The sequence below is a fragment of the Neofelis nebulosa genome, chromosome 6 (genome assembly GCF_028018385.1).
Source record: "Neofelis nebulosa isolate mNeoNeb1 chromosome 6, mNeoNeb1.pri, whole genome shotgun sequence".
NCBI classification, from domain to species: domain Eukaryota; kingdom Metazoa; phylum Chordata; class Mammalia; order Carnivora; family Felidae; genus Neofelis; species Neofelis nebulosa.
This window is the reverse complement of record NC_080787.1, coordinates 33556154-33579545: the sequence shown is the minus strand read 5'-3', so window position 1 is coordinate 33579545 and position 23392 is coordinate 33556154. Positions and strand designations below refer to the sequence as shown.

At 47.9% G+C, this 23392-nt stretch overlaps 3 protein-coding genes and 1 long non-coding RNA gene across 6 annotated transcripts in view; 2 read left to right on the top strand and 2 right to left on the bottom strand.

Annotated features, from left to right (window-relative positions):
- Positions 1-23392, top strand: part of LOC131515327 (class I histocompatibility antigen, Gogo-B*0101 alpha chain-like) — a 554762-nt gene that overhangs the window by 37919 nt on the left and 493451 nt on the right. The window lies entirely within an intron of this gene.
- Positions 18843-22366, bottom strand: LOC131515326 (class I histocompatibility antigen, Gogo-B*0103 alpha chain-like). 2 transcript variants are annotated; one of them, XM_058736087.1, is made up of 8 exons: positions 22214-22366; positions 21639-21908; positions 21160-21435; positions 20277-20552; positions 20052-20159; positions 19577-19613; positions 19389-19436; positions 18843-19220 (listed from the first exon to the last, which is right to left on the bottom strand). In XM_058736087.1, the coding sequence occupies exons 1-7, from the start codon at positions 22284-22286 to the stop codon at positions 19430-19432; spliced, it is 1047 nt and encodes a 348-aa protein (XP_058592070.1). In that variant the 5' UTR covers positions 22287-22366; the 3' UTR covers positions 18843-19220; positions 19389-19429. The 2 variants fall into 2 exon arrangements, with proteins under 2 accessions (XP_058592070.1, XP_058592069.1); XM_058736086.1 differs by lacking the exons at positions 18843-19220; positions 19389-19436 and having other exon boundaries at positions 19468-19613.
- Positions 18843-23392, bottom strand: part of LOC131515329 (class I histocompatibility antigen, Gogo-B*0101 alpha chain-like) — a 113492-nt gene continuing 108942 nt past the window's right edge. For both annotated transcript variants that reach the window (XM_058736102.1, XM_058736099.1), the window contains exon 8: positions 18843-19220. In XM_058736102.1, the coding sequence (XP_058592085.1) occupies positions 19216-19220 (5 nt within the window). In that variant the 3' untranslated portion in view covers positions 18843-19215. The remainder of the gene's footprint in view (positions 19221-23392) is intronic.
- LOC131515350 (uncharacterized) overlaps positions 19770-23392 on the top strand; it is a 110275-nt gene continuing 106652 nt past the window's right edge. The window contains exon 1 of the long non-coding RNA XR_009263586.1: positions 19770-19897. This is a non-coding gene — a long non-coding RNA (uncharacterized LOC131515350). The remainder of the gene's footprint in view (positions 19898-23392) is intronic.

The window sequence follows — 23392 nt, the reverse complement described above, 5'->3', positions numbered from 1 at the left end:
TGAAAGGTTACACTGGTACAAACACTTTGGAAATCAAGCTGGCGTCCGCTGGTCTGGTTACAGCACATCCCGCGTACAGTCTAGCAATCCTACTCCTGATCATACACTCAGGAGGATTTCCGGCCCATTAAAATGAAATACCAAAGTTCATGCCAAGGATACTCTGTAAGAACTATTTGCATTGGAAGAAAACCACAGCCAATTATTCTGAACCGTGTTACAGAGAGGATACAGAATATCATACACATTTGATCTTTTGGTCATTTGATCTTTTGCTCACTGGCACCTCATTAATTTCTGGCATACAATGTTGCATATGGTGTGCAGGCAATTCTATCTGGTGAAGGATTTGATGGGGCACATTAACCTCACATTCAACTGGTTCAATGTATTCACAGAATGAAAAAGTACATTGTTGCTCAATGCAAATTAAGCTGGAAATCATACAAAGGAATAACCACTGATGAAATTGCAGATTTGAATGGAATGACAACAAGCAGAATTGCCTAAAATATTTTAGGACAGAGTAACTGTGTTTTTTAAAATTTGTTGATGCCTGGGGAGCCTGGGTGGGCTCAGTTGGTAAGCGCCCGACTTCAGCTCAGGTCACGATCTCACGGTCCGTGAGTTCGAGCCCCACGTCGGGCTCTGGGCTGATAGTTCAGAGCCTGGAGCCTGCTTCCGATTCTGTGTCTCCCTCTCTCTCTGCCCCTCCCCCATTCATGCGCTGTCTCTCTCTGTCTCAAAAATAAATTTAAAAAAAAGTTTAAAAAAATTTAAAAAATAAAATAATAAAATAAAATTTGTTGATGTCTAAATCTCTTTTACCAAATCTCATTGAAGACCATAGTGAGAGATGTTAAGTTTATATGAATGTTCAATAAATTTCTCATTATTACTTTCCAAAGACAAGTTTGAAGCATTCAATAAAAATAATGGGTGAAAGAAGCATTTGACTTACAAACCCGGGCAGATTCCAAGATGGTTGCCTTAACCAACCTCAGGTTGTTCATACTCTCCCAGTTGTTGGATCAAACAGTAATCCTGGTGCTGGTGTGAAGGGACTTTGCATGTACAGTTAAGGGTCATATCAGCTGAATTAAAACAGGAGGGTTATCATGGGTAATCCTGACCTCATCAGGAGAGCCCTTAATAGGATCGGGTTCTTCCTGAGTGAAGGCCTGGCATAATGAACAGGACTCACCGTGAGAGAGGCCTTGACCATGGAAGGGGCCACCGGGCAAGCAGTGCTGGTGGCCACAGGAGCTGACAGCAGCATCCCACTGACATTGTGCAAGGAAGTGGACCCTTGCAGGGGGAGGACCACAGTCCTCCAGCTCCAGGAAATGGAATTCTGCCAACAGCTCTGTTCAAGCTTGGAGGGGATGTTGAGCACTAGGTGCAAACACTGCCTGTGACACACCGGAGAGAACCCTCAGCATCACACTGGACTGCTGACCTGCAGAACTGGGACACATGGATGGCTGCTCTCGTAAGTCACTATGGTTGTGGGAATTTGTTCTGCAGCAATAGGAAACCACTGCACAGCCTCAGTGTACGTAGCGGTCTTGCCCCCGGAATGAAGTTATGAAACTTCATGTATACTAGTGGCATGAAAAAAATCTTTCCTCATTTTTGCTTATGTATTTTTCATTTTATGATTTTGTATCATGGAATTAAATTCTTTAATTTTTTTAAAAATTTGTCTTTTATTTTTTGAGAGAGACAGACAGATAATGAGTGGGGGGTGGACAGCGAGAGAGAGAAGTAGATACAGAATCTGAAGAAGGCTCCAGGCTCTGACCGTCAGCACAGAGCCTGACATGGGGCTCGAACTCATGAACTGTGAGATTATGACCCGAGTGGAAGTCGGACGCATAATGGACTGATGCCACCCAGGCACCCCTGGAATTAAATTCTAATAGCATATTTCATTCATTCATTCATTTAAAAACAATTAATTTAGTGTTTACCATTCACCAGGAATGGCTTTCTATGCCGGGGATACAGCTTTCACCAAAATAGCCCAAAGCCCCTGTGCTCGTGGGTCCTACATTCTAGAGGCTTCCCAAGAGTGGGATGCGGTCACTGGAGCGTTTTCAGTGAACACATGACACAACCTGACTCACATTAGCAGGGTCTCTGACTCCTGCAAGGAGAAGAGCCCCAGGTGGCAAGTGATGCAGGGCACCAGGGCCACAATCCAGGAGGGAGAGGATGGTGGAGACTTAGGGGAGGAGAGGGCCTGAGGGATGAGAGAGAGGGAGAGAAGGGCTGCAGACACAGGGTGAGGAAAAGAAGCAGAGGGAAAGAATTCTAAACCAGTGGAATTCTCAGATTTAAATACGTTGTTATACAGATTTTTAATAAACCTCTATCTACAGGGCTTAGCAAGAAATTCTTTGCATCTACTGTTTACTGTACTCTGGGGGCTGCCTGAAAACCAATTACCTCCTTACATTAATCAGGGTGGAGAAAATGGTACCAATAACACTCCAATAAAATATTCCTTAGGTTTTCATTCACAACCACAGGCAGTGCACGAACACTGGTGAAGGGCGTTTTCACTGCACTAAATACATGCCACTTTGAAGGAATTGATGGTTGCATACTATGGTCGAAATATACTGTATTAATGATATTTTCTGTATTCTTGATGCTCTGACATTTGTGACTCCCATCACTGAGGAGACACTCTCTGTCCCCTGGCTGGAAAATTCTTAGAGACAGCTAAGTGCTTGCCCCGGAGCATGCCTTTCTTTTGCAAACTCAACAATCCAGATGCCACATTCTGAACCATCTCTCTGTCAGGCGCATACACTCCAGGAGGCAATATTCCTCTGCTCCAAAGACCCAGGGTCAGCTACCAGCCTTCTAGAGAGAACTCCCATCCCCCAGAGCCCACCAATAACGTTATTCAGACTGGTCAGTTCTAAACTGTCTCCCCAGCCCCTCCTTCCCTTTCTCAAGGAAAACACAATCAAGGCTCTGAACCATGCTTTCTTCCTCTCCTTCTGCCCCCACTTGGCCCTGTGTGGTGTGCCCTGCCCCTCCCCTCGGGAAATGTAAGTGATAAAAGAAATCTTCCCGCAGTGGCATCAGCCTCTCCAGCTGTCACTTAGTCCCCTTGATAAACAAAGGCCCAGGCACAGATCATATACAGTAGCAAACTGTACTTCTATGTGCTGCTTTGTGTTGAGGATTGTCTGGGACTCACAGAGCTATGGAATGAAGATCATTTTAAAATACAAAAGCTCGGGGCACCTGGGTGGCTCAGTCGGTTGAGCGTCCGACTTCAGCTCAGGTCACTATCTCGCGGTCCGTGAGTTCGAGCCCCGCGTCGGGCTCTGGGCTGATGGTTCAGAGCCTGGAGCCTGCTTCCGATTCTGTGTCTCCCTCTCTCTCTGCCCCTCCCCCGTTCATGCTCTGTCTCTCTCTGCCTCAAAAATAAATTAAAAAAAAAACGTTAAAAAAAATACAAAAGCTCTACGCCATGGTTTGGGAAAGTGAAAATTACAGCTTTAGTTATTGCAAGGCTATGAAAACAAATGTATCTAGGAAGGATAAAAACACTACTTTGACAGATTAGATTTGGATCATTCAGTGGTGACCAAGATGATGGTTAATAAACAAAAAGCAAACAGGCCTCTGTGAGATTCTCTAGCTGGTGCCTCAGGCACAGGTGCCCCAGGTTTCAAGAGGAAACCATTGTTTCTCTACCAACCATCCCGAAGCCAGCTCAGTCTCTGACATCAAATTCCCTGGGACGAAGTTTCCTTCTAAAACAGTGCAGGAGGTTATTTCCTTCCCTGTGCAGAAGCTTTTTATGTGGATGTAGTCCCAGTAGTTTATTTGTGCTTTGGTTTCCCTTGCCTCAGGGAACACATCTAGAAAGAAGTTGTTACTGCCCATGTCAAAGAAATTAGCGTGTGTGTTCTCTTCCAGGATTTTTATGGGTTCAGGCCATTTTGGCCTTTAATCCATTTTGCATTTATTTTTGTGTATGGTGTGAGAAGTGGTCCCTATTCTTTCTTTTGCATGTTTCCTTCCTGATGAGAGTACCTGGTGATGTATGGAATCGTTGAATCACTTTGTTGGACTCGGAAACTAATATAACACTGTATGTTATCTGACTGGAATTTAAATAAAAACAATGAATAAATAAGTAAATAAATAGGTAAGTCAGTCAGTCAGTCAGTCAGTCCAGGGAGAGAGATAAGGGGTTAGAGGAAGGGAGTCCAGTTCAGGGGGGTGGGGGAGGGGGTGTTTCCAGGAAGGAAAGTGAGGAGAAAGGGCTGAGCCCAGTGTGCTGTCTCTACCTGGCATCTTCAGAAAGTCCCTGGATCAGAACTCAGAGAAACAGTGTGACAAAGAGAGTTCCCTGCAAGAGGAGAGGGGTCAGGGCCCAGTCCCTTGTCCCCAAGAGGGTGTGGCTCTCAGGGTGGAAGGTGCAAGGGCACAGAGGCAGGGAAGCCTAGTGTTGGGAGTCCCCATCTCCCCTGGTTTCACTTCTCCCTGTCACAGCCTGTGTCAGGTCCCCCTGTCTGGGATTCATGAAGGCGCCCCTGTTCACACTCCCATTGCCTGTCTGGTTTCTAGAGAAGACTATCATATCAACTTCACCGCGTTCCCTGGCCTGTCCTGGCCACAGACAGGCTAGGACTTAGATTCTCCCAGGGGATGGGGATCCTGGGGCTTTGAACCTGCCTCCTGGTGCTTTCAGGGGCCTGGCCATGACCCTGACCTGGGCCAGTGAGTGTGAGGTCAGAAGGAAAGAGCCTGTTATGTGTAGGAGCAAAGGGACCGCCTGGCGGGGACGCTGGACCACTGGGGAAGGGGGCCACCGCCCCCACTCCACACCCCCACCCACCCCTGGCCAGGCCTGGCCCATCCTCCCCTTGAGTCCTTCTGCGACTCCGCCCTGCTCTCCGCCCCTCCCCCCCCCTCCCCCCCGTGGAGTGCCCCTCGCCCTGCCTTCCCGGCTGCCTCCATCTGGGACCTGGCTCCGGGCCTGGAGGAGGGTCGGGCGGGGTCTCAGCCCCTTTGTGCCCACAGTTCCCACTCCCTGAGGTGTTTCCACACCGCGGTGTCCCGGACCGGTCGCGGGGAGGCTCTGTACGTTTCGGTGGGCCAAATGGACCACACGCATTTCCTGCGATTCCACAGCGACGCCGCGAGTCCGAAGGTAGAGTTGTGGGCGCCGTGGGTGGAGCAGGAGGGACACAGTTTGGGACGAGCAGACGGAGATCGCCAAGGTGCACGCACAGACCTCGCGACCGAACCTGCACACCGCCCTCCGCCACTACGACCAGAGCGAGTCCCGTGAATGACCCGGGCCAGGGTCCAGGTGATGAGTCCCTGAATCCCCCTTGGACCTGCTGAGGTCTCTTTGAGCTCCGGGTCCGAGATTCACCCCGAGGCCAGGAGACCTTCGCGGCCCCCACCCAGGATGAGCCCGCGGGAATTCACTCGGATTTTATCTAGTTTCTGGGTCTTTGACCAATCACTGCGGGTAGGTATCCTGAGGAGTGAGGCCAGGAGAGCCTGGCTGCAGGGCTGGGGGGTGGGGGACGACTGCGGGGGGGGGGGGGGGAGGGGGAATGGAGGAGGCTAGCTAGCTAGTGGGCGGGGATGCCCGCGAGGCTGGGTGAGAGAGTGGGCGGGGCCAGGGCCTCACCTTCCAAGGGACTTCTGGCTGCAACTTAGGGTTCCATGCGAACCACCTCGGCGGGTGTGAGCAATTCGCTAGGAGGGCGCCGATTACAGCCCCCTGAAGGAGGACCTGCACTCCTGGAGGGCAGCGGAGGAGGCGGCTCGGATCCTGGGCGCCAGTGGGAGGCGGCCTGAGCAGCCGAGCACTACCGGGTGTTACCTGCAGAGGGATTGCGTGCGGGGGCTCCGCCTGTACCTAGAGAAAGGGAAAGAGACCTTGTAGGAAGCAGGTATGTGGGGCTGCCAGGCCTCCTGATCTCCCCTGGGGCAGGTGCTGTACCTCCTACTGGCCCCACCGAAAGGAAGGAAAGTAGGATTGACACCAGAATTCTTCCCTGTCCCCCTCCTTGGGTCCTGAGGGTGAGGAGTTCCCCTGGGTTTTCGGATCCTGTGTCAGAGAGAGACTGGCTCGCAGGACCCATCCTTCTCTCAGGACAGAGGGGATCCAGTCTCTGTGGAGATGGAGAGACATATCTCTGAAAGAATTCAATAGCAGGTTTCCTTGACCCTGGTATTCACCTTGGGCACCCCCGGGTGACGTCCTCCCTCAGGCCTTGCTCTCTGTCCCATGCCGAATTTCATTGGAGGGCTGACTCCAGCTGTTTTGAGCCGCTGGGCCTCCTCTACCAGGTCAAGACTAGAAGTCTCTGTTCCCTCACTCAGGGACCCTGAGCCTCCTCCCCTAGGCTGTCTTACTTACCCTGCCTCCAGACCTTCCCAAGGGATGGGAAGTTATCCCAGATCCTGGAGCTCAGGCTGGGATGTGAGTCTTGCACTCCTCTGCCCACCCCATTGTCCTCTCCATTCTCAGCATGGTCACATGAGTGCTGCTTCGGTGGCCCCCAGGGGATGATGCAAAGTTCCTAAAGTCTCTGACCCTTCTCCTCAGATCCTCCACAGACACATGTGACCTGCCACCCCATCTCTGACCATGAGGGGACCCTGAAGTGAAGAGCTGTGGGCTTCTACCGGACAGAGATTACTGTGACCTGGCAGCGTGATGAGGAGGACCTGACCCAGGACACGGAGCTTGTGGACACCAGGACTGCCGAGCCGGGACCTTCCAGAAATGGGTGGCTGTAGTGGTGCCTTCCGGGAGAGGAGCAGAGATACACGTGCCTGTGTAGCATGGGAGGCTGCAGGATCCCGTCAGCCTGAGATGGAGTAAGAAGGGGGATGAAGGGGTGGATTCTATCCACAGACAGCAGAATACACGACACCTTCTGTAGACCTTCAGTGGCATCACAGCTGAGGCCCAGGGGTCAGAACTCTCACCTTCTCTTTCGTTCCCAGAGCCCCCATGTCACTCCAACATGCCCATCATGGGAATCATTGCTGGTCTGGCTGTCCTTGGAGCTGTGGTCACTGGACCTGGGACCAGGAGGAGGAAGAGCTCCAGCAGGGAAAGGGGTGAGGTCAGAGTTTTCTTGCACCAGGTTGCGGGGAGAGTGGTGGGGGGAGGGGGGAGGGGTTCAAGCCATATGTAATTTTCAGTGTCTTGCCTCAGTCCTGAGAGGCACCATCCACACACATGTGCTTACCCAGTTGGACCCTGTTTGCTAATGCTCTTTCGAAAATCACACCTGAAAAAGAGACAAAACGTTCACCTCTATGCTTCTGGTGATGGGACCTGATTCCCAGCAGTCACAGGACAGAGGGGAGGCCCTGCTGCACACAGACCTCCAGGAGGCTTTGATCTAGTTTCCACATGTCCTCTTACCATGCATACTTATACCATGCATACTTTCAGACCACAGTGCTATAAAGCTTGAAATCAACCACAGGAAGAAGTCTGGAAAACCTCCAATAGCATGGAGGTTAAAGAACACCCTACTAAAGAATGAATGGGTCAACCAGGCAATTAGAGAAGAAATTAAGAAATATATGGAAACAAACAAAAATGAAAATACAACAATCCAAATGCTTTGGGATGCAGGGAAGGCAGTCCTGAGAGGAAATACATTGCAATCCAGGCCTATCTCAAGAAACAAGAAAAATCCCAAATACAAAATCTAAGAGCACACCTAAAGGAACTAGAAGCAGAACAGCAAAGACACCCCAAACCAGCAGAAGAAGAGAAATAATAAAGATCAGAGCAGAAATAAACAGTATAGACTCTAAAAAACTGTAGAGCAGATCAATGAAACCAAGAGTTGGTTTTTTGAAAAAATAAACAAAATTGACAAACCTCTAGCCAGGCTTCTCAAAAAGAAAAGGGAGATGACCCAAATAGATAAAATCATGAATGAAAATGGAATGATTACAACCAATCCCTCAGAAATACAAGCAATTACCAGGGAAGACTATGAAAAATTATATGCCAACAAACTGGACAACCTGGAAGAAATGGACAAATTCCTAATCACCTACACACTTCCAAAACCCAAACAGGAAGAAATACAAAACTTGAACAGACCCATAACCAGCAAAGAAATTGAATCACTTATCAAAAATCTCCCAACAAATAAGAGTCCAGGACCAGATGGCTTCCCAGGGAAATTCTACCAACATTTAAAGCAGAGATAATACCTATCCTTCTCAAGCTGTTCCAAAAAATAGAAAGGGAAGAAAAACTTCCAAACTCATTCCATGAAGCCAGCATTACTTTGATTCCCAAACCAGACAGAGACCCAGCAAAAAAAGAGAACTACAGGCCAATATCCCTGATGAATATGGATGCAAAAATTCTCAATAAGATACTAGCAAATCGAATTCAACAGCATATGAAAAGAATTATTCACCATGATCAAGTGGGATTCATTCCTGGGCTGCAGGGCTGGCTCAGCATTTGCCAATCAATCATGTGATACATCACATTAATAAAGGAAAAGATAAGAACCATATAATCCTGTCAATCGATGCAGAAAAAGGTATTTGACAAAATTCAGCATGCTTTCTTAATAAAAACCCTCGAGAAAGTCGGGATAGAAGGAACATACTTAAAGATCATAAAAGCCATTCATGAAAAGCCCACAGCTAATATCATCCTCAATGGGGAAAAACTGAGAGCTTTCCCCCTGAGATCAGGAACACGACAGGGATGTCCACTCTCACTGCTGTTGTTTAACATGGTGTTGGAATCAGCAATCAGACAACAAAAGGAAATCAAAGGCATCCAAATTGGCAAAGATGAAGTCAAGCTTTCACTTTTTGCAGATGAAATGATATTATACATGGAAAACCCAATAGACTCCACCCAAAGTCTGCTAGAACTGATACATGAATTTAGCAAAGTTGCAGGATAGAAAATCAATGTACAGAAATCAGTTGCATTCTTATACACTAACAATGAAACAACGGAAAGACAAATAAAGAAACTGATCCCATTCAGAATTGCACCAAGAAGCATAAAATACCTAGGAATAAATCTAACCAAAGATGTAAAAGATCTGTATGCTGAAAACTATAGAAAGCTTATGAAGGAAATTGAAGAAGATATAAAGAAATGGAAAAACATTCTGTGCTTATGGATTGGAAGAATAAATATTGTCAAAATGTCAATACTACCCAAAGCTATCTACACATTCAATGCAAACCCAATCAAAATTGCACCAGCATTCTTCTCGAAACTAGACCAAGCAATCCTAAAATTTTGTATGGAACCACAATGACCCCGAATAGCCAAACTAATTTTGAAGAAAAAGACCAAAGCAGGAGGCATCACAATCCCAGACTTTAGTCTCTACTACAAAGCTGTAATCATCAAGACAGCATGGTATTGGCACAAAACAGACACACAGACCAATGGAATAGAATAGAAACCCCCGAATTAAACCCACAAAAATATGGCCAACTCATCTTTGACAAAGCAGGAAAGAATATCCAATGGAAAAAAGACAGTCTCTTTAACAAATGGTGCTGGGAGAAATGGACAGCAACATGCAGAAGGTCGAAACTAGACCACTTTGTCACACCATTCACAAAAATAAACTCAAAATGGATAAAGGACCTGAATGTGAGACAGGAAACCATCAAAACCCTAGAGGAGAAAGCAGGACAAAACCTCTCTGACCTCAGCCACAGCAATTTCTTACTTGACACATCCCCAAAGGCAAGGGAATTAAAAGCAAAGATGAACTATTGAGACCTCATGAAGATAAAAAGCTTCTGCACTGCAAAGGAAACAATCAATAAAACTAAAAGGCAACCAATGGAATGGGAAAAGATATTTGCAAATGACATATCGGACAAAGGGCTAGTATCCAAACTCTATAAAGAGCTCACCAAACTCCACACCCGAAAAACAAATAATCCAGTGAAGAAATGGGCAGAAAACACGAATAGACACTTCTCTAAAGAAGACATCTGGATGGCCAACAGGCACATGAAAAGATGCTCAACATCGCTCCTCATCAGGGAAATACAAATCAAAACCACACTCAGATATCACTTCACGACAGAGTGGCTAAAATGAACAAATCAGGAGACTATAGATGCTGGAGAGGATGTGCACTGTTGGTGGGAATGCAAACTGGTGCAGCCACTCTGGAAAACAGTGTGGAGGTTCCTCAAAAACTTAAAAATAGATCTACCCTATGACCCAGCAATAGCACTGCTAGGAATTTACCCAAGGGATATAGGAGTGCTGATGCATAGGGGCACTTGTACCCTAATGTTTATAACAGCACTTTCAACAATAGCCAAATTATGGAAAGAGCCTAAATGTCCATCAACTGATGAATGGATAAAGAAGTTGTGGTTTATATACACAATGGAATACTACGTGGCAATGAGAAAGAATTAAATAAGCCCTTTTGTAGCAATGTGGATGGAACTGGAGAGTGTTATGCTAAGTGAAATAAGTCATACAGAGAAAGACAGGTACCATATGTTTTCACTCTTATGTGGATTGTGAGAAACTTAACAGAAGTCCATGGGGGAGGGGAAAAAAAAAGAGGTTAGAGAGGGAGACAGCCAAAGCATGAGACTTAAAAACTGAGAACAAACTGATGGTTGATGGGGGGTGGGAGGGAGGGGAGGGTTGGTGATGGCTATTGAGGAGCGCACCTTTTGGGATGAGCACTGGGTGTTGTATGGAAACCAATTTGACAATAAATTTCAATTAAAAAAAAAAGAAAATGGTAATAAAGTGCCTCAGCAATGCTTCCAAAAAAAAAAAAGAAGAAGAAGAAGAAGAAAGAAAAGAAAGGCGGGGCAGTAGAAGAGAAAATAGATTCGACACTCCCTGGTGCACACCTTGGGGAAGGACCTGCATGGTGGTGGTGGTTCTGGGACGAGGGCAGGTCATATCTCCAAGGAGGGTTAGAGGGAGACTTCCAGACCAGGACGGGCAGGCTGGGAGAAGGCCGGCTGTGTGGAAAGCCTTGTGCTGACCACATGGCTGGACAGCCAGTTTGGAGACCAGATGTCAGGAGTGGGGCCCATTGAGGTCATGGAACCAAAGGATGGGGTTAGGGCCAAGGATAAAGGCAGCGGGACCTCGAGCAGTTTTCTGGTTGGTGGGGGAGAGGGGAAGGCAAGAGCCAGCAGGGGAGACTAGTGCTGAGGGTCTGGGAAGGGGGACTGAATGTTTCAGAACAAACTTGAATCAGAGGCTGACAGGAGAGGAGGGGACTTGAGCCAAGAGCCAGGAGGAGGGGGTGCTGATGGCAGGGCCCCAGGGGAGGAGCTCCTGAGAGAGGAGAGCTTAGTGAGGGCCCAGCATGTGGGCAAGGGGTGTGAACAGGCATGGGGCCATAGGGGAGGGGTGCAGAGGGACCAGGGAGACTGGGATTCCTGCCCACAGGGAGAGTGGAGGCCACAAGGGAGTGAGGGTGGGATGAAGGAGAGGGGACAGGGCAGTGCGGGTGTTGGCGCAGGGTGGAGGAGGGCCAAGGTCAGGTGCCTGCACTGGAGGGGAGAGAGGAGGGGCGCCAAGACAGGGGACAAGTCTGGACAAGGCTCTGAGCACCATGCCACTGCGCTCCCCTTGGTGATGGCAGGAGGACAGTGGGAGGGAGAGTCTGGGCAAAAGACTCCTCAGAAAATTAGCATACACTGGAAGTCTTAGCTTCAGCAATGAGACAACAAAATGAAACAAAAGGCATTCAAATTGGCAAGGAAGTACTCAAACTTTCACTCTTCTCAGAAGACATAGTACTGTGTGTAGAAAACTCGAAAGATTCCACCAAAAAATTGCTAGAACTAACACATGAATTCAGCAAAATAGCAGACTGTCAAATCAATGTACAGAAATCTGCTGCATTTGTAAACATGAAAAACAAGGTAGAAAAAAACACAAAGAATCAATCCTATTTGGGGTTGCACCAAAAACAGTAAGATACCTAGGGATAAACCTAACTAAAGAGGAAAAAGTTCTGGGCTCTGATAACTATAGAACACTTATGAAAGAAATTGAAGAAGACACAAAGAAATGGAAAAGCACTCCATGCTCATGGATTAGAACAAACATTGTTAAAATGTCTATCCTCCCCAAAGCAATCTATACATTTAATGCAATCCCTATCAAAATACCACCAGCATTTTTCACAGAGCTAGGACAAATAACCCTAAAATTTGTATGGAACCACAAAATACCTGACCGAATAGCCAAAGCAACTCTGAAAAACAAAATATAGGAGGCATCATGATTCCAGATTTAAAGCTACATTACAAAGCACTAGTCATCAAGACAGACTTCTGCGAGCATGTGGAGAAAAGGGAACCCTCTTGCAGTGTTGGTGGGAATGTAAACTGGTGTAGCCACTCTGGAGAACAGTATGGAGATTCCTGAGAAAACTAATAATAGAAACATTCTATGATCCAGCAATTGCAGTACCAGGCATTTACACAAAGGGTACAAAATACGTATTTGTACATAAAACACCCCAATGTTTATAGCAGCATTATCAACAATAGCTAAATGATAGAGAGAGCCCAAATGCCCATCTACTGATGAATGGATAAAAAAAGAGGTGGTATACACGCACACGCACGTGCACACACGCGCGCACACACACACACACATAATGGAATATACATGATTTATCCTCAAGAAATCTCCACGTGCATTTGAAAAGAATGTGTATTCTGTTGATGGCTGGAATGTTCAATAAATGTCAGATTTGTACTATTGGTTTACAGTATGGCTCAAGTCTTCTTTATGTTTATTGATCTCTGCATAGATGTTCTATCCATTATGGAAAGTGATATATTGCAGTTTCTGACTATTACAGTTGTATTCTCTGTTTCTCAACTTCTGTCTGTTTTGTTTTCATGTATTTGGTGCTGAGGTGACAATATATTCAGAATTATTTCATCCTTCTGATAGTTTGACTCTTTTATCACTATAAAATGTTGCTGTCTCTCTTTACTAGCAATTTTCCTTTATGTCATATACATAATATTTATTCACATAACTTATATATTTTTCGCATATGCTGGTCATGTTATATTTTATGTCCTATGAATGCAATATTGAAATTTTATGACCTTCTTTTTACTACCTATTCTCTCTAAAGTTACTCAATCACAGTCTATTCCCGTTTGTACTTTACATTTCATGCTACGAGTTTCTCTTTTCCTTTGGGCAATTCTTTGTGTACATTTTTTGACACACAGGTTAAATGTAGATTTGTCTAGAGAAATCTGTTTCTTTCTTATAAATTTGAGTCAATATCAATCCAGAACAATAATAAACTAAACTAATGACTAGAATGTATTTTGGCCCCAAATAAACGCAAATTTGGACTACAAATTACAGAAGCATTAGTCTGTGATTGGAAATTCTTTGAAGTAGCTGTTTGCTCACTTTGTGTTAGCTCCAAGCAAACCTCCTTAGAATAATATCTTCTTGTTCTTGAAGATAGAGTTGATGTGATTCGTGTCACCCTTTCCTGAGGACATGGATCTATGAATCTTTTGTTCCCATATTTTCAGGGAGGGATGTTTCTCATGAAATAGAATGAGCTCTGGGCATTATTTCCTGTCTATTCAGTTCATGAGCCTGAGAAGCAAGCTAAGATTTTCTAGATTTGAAATACACCTTAAGTATCAGAGCAGCCATCATCCCTGGCTTTTTGCCCATTATTATATTTTGGCCTAAATGATTATTATTCTTTTGATTGTTTTTTGGGGTCATATATATACACATCACCCAAATATATATATAATATATACATATGTATATATAATACACACACACACACACACATATATATATATAATCATGATTAGTTGTTTTTATAGGAAGAGTCAGCCTTAAAACTTAGTCTACTGTGTTACTGGAAGAGGATCCCCATTCACAATTGTTTCATTTCTGAGATTTATCCAGCACCAGACGAGGTGGTAGAATACAAGTCTACCTAAACCAGTGGTGATCTGTGTCTTCTGTGAGCCAGCTCTGGTCTGTGAATGTGCATCAGCCCACAAACAGATAGAGACAGAAATGAAAGTGAAACCTTATCCTGTCTCAGACTGGCAATCAAGACAAAAATAAGCCTGTATATGTCATTGGATCTGCTAAGAACAGTTTGATTACTAGCTGTTCGTGGACCAGACATGGATGAGCACAGTGTCTAACCTAGAATGATTTTTTAGACTTTTGTGAGGGTCACATAAAACCTGGTAAATTTTGGATACTGTCCCCAGAAATACGGGTATGTACAAAGAAATATGAAGTGTCAGTGTATGTATAAGGATCATCTGAAGTGTTACAGATCTGGGTTACTTAATCCTAGGAAGAGACAAAGGCTGGAGAAGACGTTTTGAACAATCACTTCATCACCCGACAGTGCTACTCCACTTACTTGTAAGAACTGGAGTAGAGAAAAGCTGGATCCCATAATAATGATCAAGGGAAAAAGTTGAAAGATGCCATTTTTTAGTCACTCCTTCCTCCAATCTGACCTGAGTGCCTACAATGTATCATATCAAGTTGTAGTCTGAAATCTCCGCTCCAAATGTTGTAATTTGTCATTCTTTTCCCATTCTGGGCCCCCAGTTTCCATGCCCAGAACTAGTACCCTCTTCCACATAAAAGATTTCCACATTTAAAAATCTTGAGGGGCGCCTGGGTGGCTCAGTCGGTTGGGCGGCCGACTTCGGCTCAGGTCATCATTTCGCGGTCCGTGATTTCGAGCCCCGCGTCGGGCTCTGTGCTGACAGCTCAGAGCCTGGAGCCTGTTTCAGATTCTGTGTCTCCCTCTCTCTCTGACCCTCCCCGGTTCATGCTCTGTCTCTCCCTGTCTCAAAAATAAATAAAATGTTTAAAAAAAAATTAAAAAAAAAATCTTGACTGAGGGCAGAGACCATGGAAAGGAGAACCCATTTTGCCAAATAGTCTTGCATTAGACGTGGCATGAAACTTCACAGTCACGTGACCACCTGCCAGACTCTGCCTCAGGATATGTGACAGATAGGCTTGGACAGCACTACATGGCATTTGGCACAGGTGTTTGAGTGACAGTGGTGTCATGCAGTTGCAAGGGGCAGCAGCAACAGCAGTCTCAGCCTCCGGATCCAGTGTCTTATGTCAGGGGACTCTGTTGTGATGGTGACATCTATACCCAGGAGCAGGGCCCTGGCTATATGTGAGCCTCCCCCTCGGGTCCATTGTGGATTCTGTTCCCATCTGTGTAACCTCAAGCCTGGTTTGTGACATTCCTTGAAATAGAACAAGGCCCCACATTCTCTCTCATCCAAGTCTCTGTAACTGTACATATGTATCCCAAAGAGTCAGAAGTCAATATAGGGAAGAGCTTCAGAGAGCATGATTTCAGACGTTTTTTTCCAGTTTTACTGAGATATAACTGACATACACTCTTGTGTCAGTTTAAGGCTACGATCTCTTGATTTGATACGTTTCTATGCTGCAAAATGCTTACAACCAGAGCATTAGCCTAGACCTGCACCTTGTCACATAGTTACCATTTCCTTCTGTGTGGGGCAAACATTTAAGATCTACACTCTTGTTATCTCAGAGATTTTATGTTGAGCTGATAACCACTTCCTCAATCTGCCACCTGGCTCTGCCCCCTGGGAGAGAAAATATGTATCTCCCAGCAGGTCTTGCATTTTTCTTCCTAGAAAGAAAAACAACATGTAAATGTGGATGTAAGACCCCTTCCCACAATGAGGGCTCTCATCAGTGACTTCACTGCAACTCTATCTGGTGGAACCCTAGGATTGCTCATGGGTTCGTTACAAAACACTCAGGCCTCTCTCCACATACCCTGTTAGAGTGTTGGGCGTGGACCCAGGAATCACTACTTAATAAGCCCCACAGGAGAGGCTGAGGCACAGCCACGTGGGAACCCTTCATTGTGTGCTTGCTGCTCAGTGTGTGATCTGAAGACCAGAAGCAGTACCAACCTTGTTATAAACCCAGAATCTCACGCTCTACTCCAGACTGTCTAGCTCTTCATAAGTCCAGGAAATTTGTGTGCACACTGAAGGCTGGGTCTCCCTGGAGTGTGTGCCTTCTAGGTGCAGAACCAGAACTGTGCAGTGTGCTCTAGGTTTGCTCTGATCTGCTTGCTTAGTGCTGACAAGTCCAGGATTTGGTCCTGATCCTCTCTCTTTTATGGCCATCATCTCCTTGGTGACCTCATCTATGCTGAAGTCTCTAAACATCATTTATATGGTGTCACCTCCATATCTATTTCTCCAACCTAGATATTTCTCCCACCCTGCACTCTATATCCAGCTGGAACTTTGCTTGCATTTCTAATAATCTCAGATTCGACATTCCTAAATTGGGTGCCTGTGATGCAGCTTCCCCAAATGTCCTACTTCCAAAATCTTCCCTGTTTGATTGGAAGACACTGCTCCTTTCTTCTTGCAGTCTGAAGTATTGGATGCTGTCCTTGATTCCCTGTTCTCACAACCCAGAAGTAATACATTAGACCATGCTGCAAAGTTTATCTTCAAATGTATCCAGAACACACACACACACACACACACACACACACACACACACAATAACAAGAGTACAGTCACTTCCTGTTATTTTCTCTCCTAAAACCCAAAATAAATCCAACATTCTCCCCTCGTGGAAACGGCATTGGCTTCCTACACTTTCCCTACTGGTCTCCCGCCGTTCACCTCTCGATTCTGCGCGGCAGCAAACAGATGCTGCTAAGACAAGTAGTACTACGTGGACCATCTGATCTAAACCATCCGGTGACTCCACATGTTACTCAGAGAAAACCCAAAAGCCTTCTAATCCTAAGGCCTAGATATCTGACCACATTTACATGCTCTCTGCTCCAGCCACAGTGGCCTCTCATCCTTCCTTGAACAAGGACACACTCGTGCCCTAGTGCGTGTGCCTGGAGGTTCCCCTGCTTGAAAAAACTCCCTGAGACATGCTCTTCAACAATTCCTTGTGTCCTGCACATCTCTCAGAGGTCACCTTCCCAGTGAGGCTCACACTTACCACCGTAGAAAAGTAGCCATCTTCCCTGTCCCCGCACAGGTAACTCTCTGGATCACCTTCTTCAAAGCACCTACCAATTCCAATTTATTTTTGTATTTTTTATTTTTTTGATGTTTATTTATATTTGAGACAAGGGAGACAGAGCACAAGTGGGGGAGGGGCAGAGAGAGAGGGAGACACAGAATCTGAAACAGCCTCCAGGCTCTGAGCTGTCAGCACAGAGCCCCATGTGGGGCTCGAACCCACGAACCATGAGATCATGACCTGAGCCAAAGTCAGACGCTTAACCGACTGAGCCACCCAGGTGCCCCAACCAATTTCCAGTGTAAACACTTTCCTTATTTACCACATTTATACAATATACACTTGACTCTGAATTACACTGGTTTGAACTGGGCACATCCACCGTTATGTGGACTTATTTACAATAAGTGCTGTCAATGCAGTTTCTCTTATGGTTTCTTACTATTTTCTCCAGCTTAATTTATTATAAGAATACATGTTACATATCCATGTAACGTACAAACCATGTGTTAAATGACTGTTCCTGTTTTCAGTAAGGCTTCTTATCAACAATACGTTATGTTGGTAGTATTTAAGTTTCAGGGGAGTCAAAAGTTATATTTGGATTTCTGACTGCTCAAAGGGGTCATTGCCCTCAGTCCCCACATTATTCCAAGGTCAAGTAGAGTCTGTCCCTCACCCCTAGGACATATTCTCCACAAGACCAGCACGTTTGCCTCTTCTTACTTACTGAGGTGTCCTAGATGAAAAAACAGCGGGTCCTGCACGTGGCACGTGACATTATCAGTGGAACGATTGGTCAGCGGAGAGGACCTCTGTCTTCTGGATGAGCCTCAGGCACAGCCGGTTCGTGGCAGCTCCCGCACAAAGTGCCCCCACCTCACCATCAGTGCCACCTCTACTTTCCCCCAGGGCTGCTCCCCCCTCCCTCTCTCTGCTCAGCTCCCCCCTCCCACACAGTTACAGTCCTATCTTCAGAATCACTGTACTTAGGCTTTATGGGGCCCTTTCTCCAACCAAATAGAAATCTACATTAGACCCTGCTTTATACATCCAAGAACTTGGATGTGAACCAGCACCAGCATCACTGGAACTAAGGGCAGGAAGAGAGGGCAGAAAGGCAAGGAAGGTAGAAACTAACGGAAGTTGAAAAAGGATAAGAAACTCTCAGATTCCTCTCTGTCTACCTCAGGATGTAAAGAATAATCCAGAAGACAACTCTAGAGGGAGGAGATGGTTGAATCTGAAAATCCATCTCTCCAAACCCCAGGGACTCCTGTGTGCAGGGTCCACCTGTGGGAACAACAGTCCAAAGGACTCTTGGTGCTACAGCCACCGGGGTCATCCGGGGAGAATGAGACAGGAACTCGGACACAAGAGCAGAACAGGCCTGATGCTCCACAGAAACAAGGGGGAAAAAACCACCCGAAACAGGGGGCTGAGGTCACGACCCAGGAGGGAGCCTAGGCTGACCCAGACACAGGAAGCTCTTGCTGCACAAGCTCCTGGTGACAGGTGACATCCAAGCCCCTATGATCTCAGGTCCTGGTGAGATAAGGTTCCACAGAAGGGACGAGGACAAGGAGCAGAGACATGACCCAGCTGAGGAGGGAGCACGTCACACTAATTACGCACTGAGCACCGACTGGACACAGGCCCTGTCCATGCTCGGCTCCTCCAGCCCTCTCTTGTCCGCACGTGCAACAGACACAGTACAGGAAACAGCGGGTTCTGGAAGGTTCTCAGTGCTTTCATTTATTTTCTCTTCCAACCATACAAATCCTCTCTTTTATTACCTCATCATGCCCACGTACCAAGAATTACAAAACATAAATTCCTATCAGGATTCTCATTTTCAGTAGGGAAGTAGGGTGTCAGTACTCAGTCCAACATGATGTAAAGACAGGAATGGAGACAGAACATGAATCAGTATGGGAGGGGTCATGGTGGGCATGGGGGCCAGTCTCCTGAGTCCTCACGATATGCTAATAGTAACGCAGACACATTCTGACACCATCTGCAGGAATTCAGGGGATCTCGATGTCACTGAGCGGGGGTGTGAACAGATCCTGCATCGCTCAGTGCACCACAGGCAGCAGGTCTCACACTGTGAAAAAAAAAAAAATCATCATGAACACATTTTAGGTCAGTCACATAAGTGCCACACACTCAACAGCCCCCCCCCCCCCCCCCCCCCCCCCCCCCCCCCCCCCCCGTCTGCTCAAAGTGTCCCTAGTGCCACCACTCCTCCCCACTTCACCCTGCATAGTCTTACCTTTAGGAGCCATTAGAGATGAATCAGAGCCCTGAGTGCTGTCATCGCCTGGGGCAGAACAAACAGGATGTGATCAGAGCCACAGGAGTTGAGACTAAAGGAGCAGCTATGGGGGGGTGGGGAGAGTGAGCTCCCCATTGGGGTCCTGTCTACACTATCCCAGGTTTCAGGGATCACTTCCTCCGTATTTATGTGCAGCATGAAAGTAGCTTGGTCCTTTTCCTCCTGTGGAAGAAAATAGCATGTTAGACACCTGGGACAGCTGGGCCATGAGATCCTAGAGCAACCTCCTAGTCCTACTACAAAATGAAGTTTCCAGAGTTCTGACTGAACACATAGGACAGGATTGGGACACAGGGACACATGAAGAAAGAGGTGTGGGGTCACAGGACCACCTGACTTGCTGGAGATCTGGCCTCAGCAGGGACCTTCCTCTGTCCTGTCACTGCTGGGAATCAGGTCCCCATCACCAGAATCACCAAGTGAAAATCTGTTCTTCATTTTCACAAGTGCTTTGCTACAGAGTGATTGTTAGTAACGGTTCCAGAGTGGGCAGGTCCATGTGTGTGGATGGAACTGCCCAGGAACCAGGCAGGACAATGTGCTACCTAGGAAACCCCCCAGCGGGACAAGAGAACTCAGATCCCCCCACTCTGTTCCTACCTGAGAACTTCTTCCTCCAGATCACAGCTCCAACCACCACAATGACCACAAGGACAACCACAGCAACAATGATGCCCAGGATGGGGATGGGGGGCTGAGAGGATGGCTCTGGAAAATGAAGGAAGGTGAGGGGCAGAGACATCCAGCTTCAGTCATGACTCTGTGAAATTCTCCAGAAGGGCCCTGCGTTCCCTGACACGGGGCTCTACCCCAAACCCTCCTTACCCCATCTCAGGGTGATGGGTTTGGGCAGCCCCTCATGCTGCACATGGCACATGTATCTCTGCTCCTCTCCAGAAGGCACCACCACAGCTGCCCACTTCTGGAAGGTCCCATCTCCTGCAGGCCTGGTCTCCACAAGCTCTGCGTCCTGGGTGTGGTCCTGCCCATCACGCTGCCAGGTCAGGGTGATCTCCGCAGGGTAGAAGCCCAGGGCCCAGCACCTCAGGGTCACCTCACGGTCAGAGATGGGGTGGCGGGTCACGCGTGTGTTGGGAGATTCTGAAGAAGAAGAAACAGAGAATCCACACTGTGGCTTACCTTTATGGGTCACTGAAACTGCATCCACGTGACCATCCTGAGGTGGACAGGAACACTGGTCTGGATGGAAGAAGCACAAAACCCAGACAGCAGTCTAGCCTTTGGGATCTCCTGATCCTTGTTAAGTTCTGGAATCAGGGAGAGAAGCCCAGGTAGGAAGCTGCTGGTCTAAGGGGGGAACACACTGTGGTCCTGAGTGTGGTGGAGGGTGAATGACTCAGAATACCCAGACTCAGATCTCCAAACATGTTCTCAGGGAGAAAAAGGCCTTGAGAGGGAAGGTCAGGGTTCATAAGGTGGCTGCCAGGGTCAGAGGGAACTGCTGATGGGTTATTTCTGGGATGTCTCAACCTGCACCCCAGGGAGAGACTGGATTCCTGTCTGTCTTTTATAAAGAAAAGCACCCTCAAGGTGAGTCAGTCTCTAGTAGGAATATGAACTCCGAGGCGGATGTCCCTCTTCCCACCCGTGGGAGGGGCGCTATCCTGACACTGAGTCCATTTTCCCTTCCTCGTGGGCAGCCAGCCCCAGTGGAGGGGAGATCGAGGAGGCCCCGCAGTCCCGGTACCTGCGCGCAGCAGCGTCTCCTTCCCGTTGTCCAGGTACTTGAAGAGCCACTCCACGCACGTGCCCTCCAGGTAGTTCTTCCAGTCCTTCGCTGCACCGGCCACCTCCCACTTGTGCCGGGTGATGTGCGCCGCGGTGTCCGCCACGGTCCAGGAGCGCACGTCCTCGTTCAAGGCGATGTAATCCGCGCCATCGTAGGCCCACTGAGTGTACCCGCGGAGGAGGCGTCTGTCAGGCCCCAAGTCACAGCCATACATCCACTGGATGTTGTGCGACCCTATCCCCACCCCGCCCCCAGAGCAGCAGTGATTAAGGTGAAACCGAAAGTAAACCCGCCTAAAACCTCCCTCGGGCTCTTCCAGGGTCCTGGGACGGGGATCACGCGGCGTCGGGGCAGCGCTCCGACCCGGATACTCGGGGCGAACCCGGCGCGTCCTTGGGGATGGGGGTCGTGACCTGGACCCGGCCCGTGTCGCTCACCGGACTCGCTCTGGTTGTAGTAGCGGAGCATCGTGTTCAGGTTCACTCGGGAATTCCGTGCGTTGTTCTTCTCGTTCCGCGTCTCCCGGTCCCAATACTCCGGCCCCTCTTGCTCCACCCACGGGGCCCGCGGCTCCATCCTCGGATTCGGGGCGTCGCTGTCGAACCGCACGAACTGCGTGTCGTCCACGTAGCCCACGGCGATGAAGCGGGGCTCCCCGAGGCCGGGCCGGGACATCGCGGTGTAGAAATACCTCAGAGAGTGGGAGCCTGCGGGCGCGGAAGGGCTGAGACCCCCGCGGGGGGGCCCGGGTCCCAGGGGGAGGGGGACGGGAAGGCAGGGCGAGGGGGACCCGAGTTGGGGAGAGCAGGGCAGAGTCCGGGAGGGTCGGGGGAGGGCAGGCCGGGTCGGGGCAGGAGGCGGGTGGGGTGGGGGAGGGGAGCCCGGGGCGAGGCCCGGGTGGAGGTCTGGGTCCGGGCGGTGGACAGTCGCCTCCCCGGGGGTTCCGCGTCCCCCCGGGCGGTCTCCTCGCTCCTGCCCCGCAGAGTCCCTTTCCTCCCGACCCCGCACTCACCCGCCCAGGTCTGGGTCACGGCCAGGGCCCCCGACAGCAGCAGGAGCAGAGTTGGTGGCATCACGACCCGCATCCTCAGGGTCTGGGGAGAAATGTCAGCCTCATGAAGCGGGTGCTGAAACTTTTTACCCCGGAACCGCGGTGCCGCTGATTGGCTCCTCCGGAAACTGGACACTAATAGTTGTGTGAACCGAGGCCGCGTCATCAGTATCCAGGCAGAAGGACCTGACACAGGTTGTGACAGGGAGAAGTGAAACCAGGGCAGCTGGGGACTCCCCAACACTGGGCTTCCCAGCTCCCGACGCCGCCCTGGGGCCAGAGTCCCTGAGAGGCGGGCCTGGGGACCTGGGACTTGGCCTGGACGCCTCACCTACTGCACAGAACGCTCTTTGTCCCACTGTGTCCCTGAGCTGTGGACCAGGAGCTGTGTGAGTCACTGATTCTCCAGCATTTTGTTCTCAGGATATCTCTACAGTCTTACAAATTAGTGAGGCTCCCAGGGATAATTGTGTGCCTGTGGATTCTATCGATCCTTATTTACCACAGCAGGAATAAAACAGGTTCAAATATTTATTAATTCATTTACAATCATACGAAAACAGAAATATTGTTTGTATGGAAAGTAACAATGTTCCCTAATAAAAGGGGGCAGTGGGAATAGTGGTTTTCTTGCATTTCACATTTTTGCAAGTCTCTTTCTTGTCTGTCTCCTTAGAAGACCACTGGATGTTCAGATTTGCTTCTGCATCTCTTGTGCTGTTTTGGCTGAAGTATATGAAAAAATGTATGTCCTTGACCAAATATAGGAGAATAGTATGTGTCGTAACCTTTTCAGATAATTATGGGAATTCATGTTTGATACTATATTAAAACTACACAATGTGTACTTTCTCTGAGGTCTTTGCAAACTGGAACCTGAAACAGTATCATTGACTGTGTCTTTCTCTGTTACATCAAATCCATAGGCCCATCTGCACATGGAACGGATCTTGTACTAATACATGATTGTTTTTAAGTAACGTGTTGTGTGTTGTTTCACTAAGTAATGTAGGTGTTCCAGCATTGATTAGAGTGGAATTGAATTATCAAAATCATTTGATTTGGGGCACCTGGGTGGCTCAGTTGGTTAAGCATCTGGCTTCGGCTCAGGTCAAGATCTCATGGTCCGTGAGTTCAAGC

Bases quoted from the DNA above. Each gene is read 5' to 3' on its own strand.
- LOC131515326 (XM_058736086.1), bottom strand. From the start codon at position 22,286: ATGCGGGTCGTGATGCCACCAACTCTGCTCCTGCTGCTGTCGGGGGCC. The intron at 21,909-22,213 runs GTGAGTGCGGGG...CCGCGCCCGCAG, and splicing joins CGTGACCCAGACCTGGGCGG to GCTCCCACTCTCTGAGGTAT. The intron at 20,553-21,159 runs GTACCGGGACTG...CTTCTTCTTCAG, and splicing joins GGAGACGCTGCTGCGCGCAG to AATCTCCCAACACACGCGTG.